The following is an 11,401-nucleotide window of genomic DNA, read 5'->3' as shown; positions in this document are numbered from 1 at the left end:
GGGTGGGGCAGACGGGAGTGGGGGAGGAAGGGGGAGCTCATGCGCAGTGTGCTACTGCCTAGTTTTCTGAATGGGGACAGGACTTAGCAAGTGCTTGCTGTGACAATCCAATTGAACTGTTGGGGGGTGGGGGAAGGTTTCAGCAATGTGACACGTCCTTTACACACAAGTGTGTGTGTCTGCTCAGAAACAAACCCTGAGACAGTGAGAGGGTGCAAGGCAGGCAGAGCAAGGAAAAAGGAAACTTCAGAAAACTCCATGCCCCAAAGGAGAGGCTTTGAATCATTTATCCGAAGAATCAATTATCTGAATGAAACGCTGCCCGCCCATCTCGTTCGGATCAGAGGTTCCTCTGTATACAGCTTACAGAGCCACCATATGGAAGATCTTACCCAACACAACATTACTGAAGGCCGTAAAAGAATGAGACACCTTGTCAACAGAACTTCAGCAATTTGAGACATTTGGATTTATGGAAGATTTAGATGTCAGGCACACAATCAATCACATTTAAAGCAGATTTATGTAAGCATCTGTGCTAACATGTACATAATACAACAATCATTACTGACTAAACCAGAAAAAAAACTGCGGACGCAGTAAATCAGAAACAAAAACAGAAATGCTGGGAAAGCTCAGCAGGTCAGGCAGCATCTGTGGAGAGAAATCAGCATTAACATTCCTCAGAAGTTCTGAGAAAGGGTCATTCTACCCGAAATGTTAGCTCTAATTTCTCTCCACAGATGCTGCCAGACCTGCTGAGCTTTCCCAGCAGTTTCTGTTTTTGTTTCAATCATTACTGACACCCTGATACCAACTCTTCCCCAAGTTAGATAACCCAATGAGACTTTTGAATCCATTAGCTAACACAAGTCACAGCAGTCCTACATGATCAGGAACCGACGTCTCACTTTTAAAATACTGCTGTCTTCATCACTTTGCCAATAAGCCCACAATTAGCTGTCGTGTTTCATTCCAATGTCATTCCTAATCAGTCTTTCAGAAAATCCACACAGTGTGGAAACAGGCCCTTCGGTCCATGAAGTCCAAGCTGACCCTCCAGAGAGTAAGTCACCCTGACCCATTCCACTATCCTATTATTCCATATTTATTCCTGACCAATGTACCTAACTTACATGTCCCTGAATACTGTGGGTAATTTAGCATGGCCAATTCACCTAACCTACATATCTTTGGATTGTGGGAGGAAACCAGAGCACCCAGAGGAAACCCACGCAGACACGGGGAGAACATTCAAACATGGCACAGTCGCCCGAGGCTGGAATCGAACCTGTGTCCCTGGCACTGGGAGGCAGCAGTGCTAACCACTGAGCCAGCATGCTGCCCCCCTGCTTGCATTCTGAGGTCCATGGAAATGCCATTGTCTCATGCCAGCTACTGTAATGCCTCTCTTTATTACTTTCCCACTTAATAGCACCAAGATGGATTGATTAAAATTACCAACAACATCTTTAACTCATGTCCCAAGATCTATCTCGGCAAAAGTGAAGACTGCAGATGCTGGAAACCAGAGTCCAGATCAGAGTGGGGCTAGAAAAGCACAGCAGGTCAGGCAGCATCCGAGGAGCAGGAGAAAATCGACGTTTCGGGCAAAAGCCTACATGTGATCTATCTTCTTACACGTGTAATCCTTTCTAGCCTCACATTCCCTCTCCCTCACCATGTCCTGTTACTCTTGCTTTACAAATAGCACCAGTGGAACTGTTTGTTCCCTTGAAATCAATATTGTCTTCATATGCAACTTCAGTAACACATTTTTGTACCAGTACATTCCCGGAAGCTGGAGTTGTGCAGGAGAGAGAATCCTGTATGCCTCATTCTGTTTATGCACCCTATGAACTGTATGTCCTTGTTTGCTATGATATGCCTGTACTGCTCACAAAACAAAGATTTTCAATACAATACATCAAATCACGTTTTCTGCTCCATATCTATAAATCATAAATACTCCAGAATGGTTACTCTGCACTTAAAAGAAAAACAAGCCTAAAATTATTTTTTTTTTTACTTTTATTGCTATGTTCCCATTCCTGCTCTCTCTCTTCCTTGTTTGTCTCGAATAAATTTTCTCTCAGAATTCAAAAATATATGATGCTCTTTACTTACATTTTTCCTCTGTCTCCTAAGCATTTTGGAGCTGGGAACTTCTGGTTGGCTGAAAACTGTTCAGCTTTTAAGTTCAAAAACTGCCAGTAGTTTCAAATTTTGTAAGTGATTCTGACAACTGGTTTATAACATCAAGCTAGGAAACACAGAGTGAGTAATCTGGTTTATGTCAATGACAGTCCAATCATACTAGTAAAGTAACAGACTTGCAGCATTCCGAGGATTAGAATTGCAACTAATGAAGATTTCTATTTACACAGTGCATGACATGCCTCTCAGTAATGGCTCAAAATGCTTTACAGACAATGTGGCGAAAGTGAAGATTGCAGATACAGGAGATTAGAGTCAAGAGTGGAAAAGCACAGCAGGTCAGGCAGCATCCGAGGATGCTGACAATGTGTCAGGTTGGTTCAATACCGTTTCTTTAGCTTGAGGGTTCAAGACCTATTGCAGGACTGTTAACACATCCTAAGCTGATACAGTCGCACAATACTGAGGACTACCACATTTCTAGACGTGTTGGCTTTGAGTAAGATATTAATACAAGTCTTATCTACTCATTCAAAAAGGGCTATTCAAATAAGAAACATATTTTTTCTTATAGTATTACTCCTTCAAATAGAAAATAATTAACTTGACAGCCTTCTGGAATCAATATCAAGTTCAACACTTTAGGGTCAGGCACCTTCTCCAACAACATCAACCCAACACCAGACCTTGTTATCATATGGTCTGCTATTACATACTACCCATTGTTAGCCACTGATAGTCCCCATTAGTAGCTATTCATTCTCCTGAACTGATTGTTACCTGTTCTTTGGTCTGTCCAACTGTTCTTCTCTCTCTCTTTGGGCTCTATCTCCATCTATCATTTACTCCATACCCCTCCCCCAAACCCATCTTCTGCGCAAAAAAAGCCTTTTCCTTGCTCCTATCAGTTCTGAAGAAGAGTCACTAGACCTGAAGAATTAACTCTGATTTCTCTCTACAGATGCTGACAGACCTGATGAGCTTTTCCAGAAATTTCTATTTTTGATTTATAACTAATTGGTCAATCATTTTATTGCCACTGTAGCACCTTATTATGTGCAAGGTCGTATCTTTACACATTGACATATCCTTAGTGTCTGCTCTTTAAAATGCTGCAAAGGACTAACAACATGCCATTTTAAAACAAAATTACTGACAGCAATAAGAAAGAGTATAAAAGCATCATTTCACAGTTTAGCTGACTCGAGTTGGCCACTCCTGTCCCTTTGCAAATGTCACTCAATTTCTCAACAGCTCTACATTAATGACAGGAGGGTCAGCTGGATCAACCGGTCCCTAACTAATTTTTAAAAATCAGAAAAATATTTGCAAGAATGAGGTACAGAACACTCACTTTAATAAGTATGAGCAAATTACTGCAGATGCTAGAATCTCTACTGAAAACAAAAGGTACTGGAAATCACAGTGAGTCAGGCAGCGTCCATGGAGAGAGAGCAAGCTAACATTGAGTCTAAATGAAGTGCCAATTTGGACTCGAAATGTTAATCAGTATGAGTTCTAACCTTCCTTGGAAAACTGTCTCACAATTTGCAACCTATTATCATATCTTACCATTAGATATCAAAATAATTTGTCCAATGTATCAAGTTTTTAACATGAATGTTTAACACAGGTTTTTAAAACTGTTAACACAAATACTCAAATGCCCGAAGAACATTTGTGTTAGGATATTCCAAATCAACATGACTATTACTGAGGTGATGTACAACATCACATGCCAACTGAGACGCGAATTCTCATTGCATTCTCACCATCGCATTGTTGTTGATTGATGTAGTAATATAAACAGTATGAATCACTATTCAGAAAAAAAACTATCACAGTGCAACTTCAATACATAAAACAGCCAGCTTGATTTCCTGCCCCAGTGCAGGATACTTCCCCTGGATAGGGAGTATTTTCAGGGGTATTATTGAGTTAGTGCAGTAATTAAATTGAAGATTGAACAAAAGGAGCTTTATTATTGAGTTCATTCATTCTTCCCCTAAGCACCTGTCCATCAATGAGAAGAAAAACAATTTTCTAATGAGCTGGTTTGAACACAAGTAAATTTTAACAATAAAGGCTAACTGTAAAATAAAAGTCACCACTTACTTCTAAATCATTAAAAAACAGATGTGTGTCTGCGAGGTTGAAGATCATTTCTTCCATTCGCAGCCCAAGTGACACTGATGTAGGTGGATCCTGTAAATAAAGGTTCAAATAAGAAAACCGCACTTGTTGGCTAACACAAGGGTACTCTAACTTATTATTCTTATTGATCACGTAAGTGCATGATATCAATGTCAAGGGCCTTGTTTAAAAATTCAAACTGAAATCTCAAGCTTTTAATATTGACACATCTTGATGTCTACTTTAGGAGTTCACAACAAATGGCAGGAGTTGTGTTTCAGAATTTCCACTCTAACAGGCCGGAATAGCAGAGTTGTTCTTTACTGGCTGAGTTGTTAGTCATTGAGACCATGTTCAGCCATAGTTTGGACATCCATAGATTAAAGAAGTAGAGTTGATGTTGTAATTATGCATATATTTGAAACACAAAAGTTTTGGATTGATTCAGTTTCCGGGAAGAATTTAACAATTGTTGGCATTTTCTAAATGGAGCTGAGGCTTTCCTGGTTAAAACGTTCAGCACTATTGATAATTTTGGCCGAGGTGTAATATGCATTGAAAGTTCTTGAGGTTTAAATTTAAAACGGCTATTATTTTGTGCTAAATTTAAAGGCAGGAGGTGATAGTATATACTAAAGTGTGCTTTGCCTTGTTTAACATGTGTAATTTAAAATATGGCAGGATACAAAATACAACTATGAAGACAGTCATTAATAATAATTAGATTTGGATGAGATTTGACAAAGAAATTGAAAAGTATGTTTATCTTTGTAATGTTTTTGGAAAGTTTTAACGGGCAGTGATGTTCAGTTCTGTGATATTAAAATAGATACAAATATATGCAAAACATAACAGAATTTAAAACAACAATAGTCATAGTCATACATCCGACAGTGTGGAAGCAGGCCATTCAGCCAAGCGAGTCCACACCAACCCTCCGAAGAGCATCCCACCCAGACCTCCCCTATCCCCGTGTCCCCACATTTCCCATGGCTAACCCACCTAGCCCGTGCATCCCTGAACACTATGGGCGATTTAGCAGAGCCAATCACCCCAAACCTGCACATCTCCGGACTGAGAGGGGAAACTGGAGCACCCAGAACAAATGCACGCAGACCCAGGGAGAACGGACAAACTCCACACAGTCGCACGAGTAGGATCGAACCTGGGTCCTGGCACTGTGAGGTAGCAGTGCTAACCACTGTTAAGGTCACATAATGTTTGTCACCAATTCACAGGACACTGTATGCTGAAAATTCTGCTTAATTGATGTAACATATAGATAATTTATTGCTTGGTTAATTGAAAACCAGTGCTTTTTTAAAATCAAAACCTATCACAAAACTGTTATCTATGACTCCTGCCTTGTTAAACAATTTCTCTTCCTGCTTCCAGCATTTGTAAACCTTGCATGACCTTTAGTTAAGGAAAATAGAGGACAAATTCTGTGTAATACACAAGGTTTAATTACTTTATCCAAAAGATTTGGCCCATTGGTATAATTCGCTTGAGAATATTTAGTTTAACTAGTTCAGCTGCATTTTTAACTTGCTCTGGTAATGAGAACAGGGAAATGCTGGTGTTAAAGTCACAGTAATGTGCTATTAACTGGGACCACACTGCAGATGTAACGCAGACTATTTCAGCAAAAATGTTTCAGGCATTGTGAGGTCTGAAGCTCCTGGTAGGCAGAAAACAGAAGCTGATGGGCCAAATGGCCTGTTTCCATGCTGCAGGGGATTGCATGAAAAAAACCCAGGTGAGGTGGAGAGCTTGTGCAGGAAAGTCCATCTACAAAAATAAAACAGGCAGCACCCTGGCTCACCCTGGCACCAACTCTTGGGTGACTATCTGTGTGGAATTTGCCCCGTGTCTTTCTCGGTGTCCGCACAAGTTTCCTCCGGGCGCTCCAGTTTCCTGCTGCTGAGGTTAGGGTAGATTGGTCATGCTAAATTGCCTAAGTGTCCAAGGATGTGTAGAATGGGTGGATTAGCCATGGGAAATGCAGCGATAGGGTAGGGGGGGGGGGGTGGGTCTGACTGGGATGCCCTTCAGAGAGCTGGTGTGGATTTGTTGGGCCGAATGGCCTGCTTCCACGCTCTGGGGATTCTGTGGTAGATGGCAGCTTTTTCCTGCCCTGTTCTACGAGACCATCTGAAGATGACCACCAGGCTCGGAGGGGGGTGAGGTCAATGACACTCTGAATGTGGGGAAATTCTAGAACCTGAGTAAGACCATAAGACATTGGAGCAGAAATTAGGCCATTCAGCCCATCGAGTCTGCTCTGCCATTTAATCATGGCTTTCTCAACCCCATTCTCCCACTTTCTCCCCGTAACCCTTGATACCTTTATCTCAGTCTTAAATTTACTCAAGGACCTGGCTTACACAGCCTTCTGTAGCAGTGAATTTGATAGATTCAGCACTCTTGCTGAATTAAACCCGGGGAGTTTCATCGTGCCCTATAAAACATGGACCCAGTTATTCTTTAGGTGAGTATATTCGGAACACTGAATTATGTGGCTTGTTGAAGCCTAGAACAAAGAACAATACAGCGCAGAACAGGCCCTTTGGCCCTCGATGTTGCGCCGATCTGTGAAATAATCTAAGCCCATCCCCCTACACTATCTCATCATCATCCATGTGCTTATCCAAGGACTGTTTAAATGCCCCTAATGTGACTGAGGTAACTGCACTGACAGGGCATTCCACGCCCTTACCACACTGTGTAAAGAACCTGCCTCTGGCATCTGTCTTAATCTATCACCCCTCAATTTGTAGCTGTGCCCCTTCATATAAGCTGACATCATCATTCTAGGAAAAAGACTTTCACTGTCTACCCTATCTAATCCTCTGATCATCTTGTATGTCTCTAACAATTCCCCTCTTAGCCTTCTTCTTTCCAATGAGAACAGACCCAAGTCTCTCAGCCTTTTCTCATAAGACCTTCCCTTCAGACCAGGCAACATCCTGGTAAATCTCCTCAGCACCTTTTCCAATGCTTCCACATCCTTCCTGTATTGGGGTAACCAGAAGTGTACACAATATTCCAAGTGTTTTGTATAATTGCAGCATGACATTACGGCTCTGGAACTCAATCCCTCTACTAATAAAACCTAACACACCGTATGCCTTCTTAATAGCTCTATCAACCTGGATGGCAACTTTCAGGGATCTATGTACATGGGACTCCAAGATCCCTAGAAGGAGTAGAAAGCAAGATTGAGGGTGTCAGTGACATTGACTCCAATAAGCAATGTTGATATACATGGGCAGTTGGTTACGTGGGCGATAGAGATCTACAACAACCTGTCCACAGAGCTTAAACTCTTGATACTTGGCCACTTTCAGAAATGCAAGTATATTGTCCTGCATCCACAGATTCTAGCCATGATGCGGAGAAGCCAGTGTTGGACTGGGGTTGACAAAATTAAAAATCACACAACACCAGGTTATAGTCCAACAGGTATATTTGGAAGCACTAGCTTTCAGAGCACAGCTCCTTCATCAGATGGTTGTGGAGTATATTCTAAAAGATGAAAGACTTAACAACCCAGGTTTGTTCAATACACCTCTGGATGACACTGTACTCTTCTGCTAAAAAATCTGTGTCTTATGATCTAATACGCACAATCACCCGATAAGGGAGCAGTGCTCTGAAAGCTAGTTCCTCCAAATAAACTTGTTGGACTATAACCTGATGTTGTGTGATTTTTTTAACTTTGACCACGGATTCTGGCAGTGTAAACATTCCTGTAAACACTCTTCAGTGGTCTGAAGTCATTGGCTTGATGCACTCGTTTAAACTTCTGTAACTACACTCCTTACTTGAGCGTGCAGCAACTCATGCTTCGCCCTGACTGTATACTGCAATCACTGAAATACCAGGCAGCACAATGTTTACATGCTGCCTGCATCAGAAGCAATGGGGGCAGGAGGATCGAGCATTCCCAGCTGGCTTGCAGGTTTTCAAGTCTTATCAAATTTTGCAGCCGTTCAGCGACAAAATAGTTAAAATATGGCTGAAGTTGGATTTGAACTCAGAATTTGATGTTCGGTGAATTTGTTGACTGTTTCCAGGGGTAACATTTCTGCAGCCATGAAAAAAACCTTCCAGTTTACAGTTCCAAAGCTTTGTCTGATATTTTCAATCGCAATGATATTTCACGGAGGCCGCAAAGAAATTAAATTTGGCAACTCAGACTTCTTAAAATGTTGTCTGAGACTCTGAAAGCTATAATTATTTAACAGCTTGGTGACAAATTTGCTGTGCACCCTTTGAGACCAAAGTGATGGAAAAATTGTGCTCAATTAAACTTTCATTTTCTGTTAAATCAACTAATTGGAAGTTAATTACTCCAAGTTGTAATAACACACCCGAGGAGAAAGTTTACAATGCTCACATGTTTATAAGGATTTGCAGTTCAATAAGACAATCTTAAAAGGTGTGGTTGAACTGTGAACAAACCTTTGAGGGGGGTAAGGATTAGCTGTAAAGAGAAAATGACAGCTTGCTTTAGAATCTTAAACAGAGCTGTGTTCCAGAGGGTGAATTGAAAACATAGGCTCTTTGCCATTTTTAATTTCACTTCCACTGAATCACACAGTTCAAAAATGTTGAAGAACAGGAATTATTAGTTAGTGCAGTCCCACAATGAATAACAATTATAGTTTTATCAGGGCAATGTAAAGCAAAGGATTATTTCCACCTATATTCTGTGTAACAATGCTTATAATCAGTACAAAAAAACTACAGGGAGGTGTAGGTATTATAAGAAATTTGACCCCTAAACGTACTTTATAAACATATGCACATTGGGAAATATATATTATATATATTCTCCCAATTGTGAGGTTCCTTTATTAAGTGGTTAAATACAGCACCAACTAGTACAGGAAATTTGTAGATGCAACCATGCAAGAAAATGTCAGGCTTCAGCTGCTCTTTAGTTTTTGCACCTGTCTTCAGTCATCAGTGCGATCTCCCGAATGTCAGCTTTTTCCCCAGCTTCCAAAATCTAATCACCATGCAGCTGGTTTGAACTGTCAGGTTTATGTTTAAGAATTACTGATGCCAGTTGAGATAACTGATGAGCATAACAGGGGAACCTTATCCAACTTATATTTCTTGCTCTGCAGCCAAGAGCAGACATTGCTCAAAGGAGATTTTCACCAAGTAACATGGCTAACCAACATCCCCCTAACTCGATCACAGTCTCAACCTACGACTAAACAAGATTGAAGAAACATTGAAAAAAGGGCTATTGACTTTATTAACATCAAACTAGTCATTTTTTTCCTGCCAATTTATTCTCTCCTTTATAAATTATTGATTTACAATTGAAATATACTTCCCAGATACTGATAGCCCACATTTTAACTCTCTTGCAAATGGTCATTACTCAAGTTGTAGTACACATCATTAAAATGTATTTTGTTTCTCTATTTCCCCCGACTAAAATTAAACTTTGCACTTTCAACATTATACCCAAATTACCTTCCTTATCGAGATATACAGTCATACAGCACAGAAACATATCCTTTGGTCCAAACAATCAATGCTGAACACACCTCCAGACTAACTAGTCCCACCCGCCTACTCCTGGCCCATATCCCTCCAAACCTTTCCTCTTCATGTACTTATCCAAGTATCTTTTAAAAGTTGTAACTGTGTCCACATCCATCACTTCCTCAGGAAGTTCATTCCACATGTGAATCTCTGTGTAAAATATTTGCTCACCTAATAAGAAAGGGATCACCACCTTATTGGGATTGTATTATAGACCCCCCAATAGTCAGAGGGAAATTGAGAAACAAACTTGTAAGGAGACCTCAGCCATCTGTAAAATAATAGGGTGGTTATGGTAGGGTATGTTAACTTTCCAAACATAGATTGGGACTGCCATAGTGTTAAGGGTTTAGATGGAGAGAAATTTGTTAAGCATGTACAAGAAAATTTTCTGATTCAGTATGTGGATGTACCTACTAGAGAAGGTGCAGAACCTGACCTACTTTTGGGAAATAAGGCAGGGCAGGTGACTGAGGTGTCGGTGGGAGAGGACTTTGGGGCCAGCGACCATAATCCTGTTAGATTTTAAAAAGTGATGGAAAAGGATAGACCAGATCTAAAAGTTGCATTTCTAAATTGGAGAAAGGCCAATTTTGACGGTATTAGGCAAGAACTTTCAAAAGCTGATTGGAGGCAGATGTTTGCAGGTAAAGGGAAGACTGGAAAATGGGAAGCCTTCAGAAATGAGATAACGAGAATCCAGAGTAAGTATATTCCTGTTAGGGAGAAAGGAAAGGCTGGTAGGAATAGGGAATGCTGGATGACTAAAGAAATTGAGGGTTTGGTTAAGAAAAAGGAAGCATATGTCAGGTATAGACAGTATAGATTGAATGAATCCTTAGAAGAGTATAAAGGCAGTAGGAGTACAATTAAGAGGGAAATCAGGAGGGCAAAAAGGGGACATGAGATAGCTTTGGCAAACAGCATTAGGGAGAACCCAAAGGGTTTTTGCAAATACATTAAGGACAAAAGGGTAACTAGAGAGAGAATAGGGCCCCTCAAAGATCAGCAAGGTGGCATTTGTGTGGAGCCGCTGAAAATGGGGGGATACTAAATGAGTATTTTGCATCAGTATTTACTGTGGAAAAGGATATGGAAGATATAGAATGTAGGGAAATAGATGGTGACATCTTGCAAAATGTCCAAATTACAGAGGAGGAAGTGCTGGATGTCTTGAAACGGTTAAAGGTGGATAAATCCCCAGGACCTGATCAGATGTACCCGAGAACTCTGTGGGAAGCTAGAGAAATGATTGCTGGGCCTCTTGCTGAGATATTTGTATCATCGATAGTCACAGGTGAGGTGTTGGAAGACTGGAGGTTGGCAAACGTGGTGCCACTGTTTAAGAAGGGTGACAACGACAAGCCAGGGAATTATAGACCAGTGAGCCTGACGTTGGTGGTGGGCACATTGTTTGAGGGAATCCTGAGAGACAGAACGCACATGTAAACATGGTTTTGTGCGTGGGAAATCATGTCTCACAAACTTGATTGAGTTTTTTGAAGAAGTAACAAAGAGGACTGATGAGGGCAGGGCGGTTGAT

General features: G+C 40.8%; 1 protein-coding gene across 17 annotated transcripts in view; it reads right to left on the bottom strand.

The window, feature by feature from the left end:
- eya1 (EYA transcriptional coactivator and phosphatase 1) overlaps window positions 1-11,401 on the bottom strand; it is a 223,187-nt gene that overhangs the window by 89,893 nt on the left and 121,893 nt on the right. For all 17 annotated transcript variants that reach the window (XR_006311525.1, XM_043689216.1, XM_043689209.1 and 14 more), the window contains one exon: window positions 4,273-4,362. Coding sequence is in view for 16 of the 17 variants with exons in the window: in XM_043689216.1 (XP_043545151.1) it covers window positions 4,273-4,362 (90 nt within the window). In the remaining variant the exon portion in view is untranslated. The remainder of the gene's footprint in view (window positions 1-4,272; window positions 4,363-11,401) is intronic.

Source organism: Chiloscyllium plagiosum, chromosome 4 (genome assembly GCF_004010195.1).
Source record: "Chiloscyllium plagiosum isolate BGI_BamShark_2017 chromosome 4, ASM401019v2, whole genome shotgun sequence".
NCBI classification, from domain to species: domain Eukaryota; kingdom Metazoa; phylum Chordata; class Chondrichthyes; order Orectolobiformes; family Hemiscylliidae; genus Chiloscyllium; species Chiloscyllium plagiosum.
The sequence above is the reverse complement of the archived record's forward strand: the minus strand, read 5'-3'. Positions and strand labels throughout refer to the sequence as shown.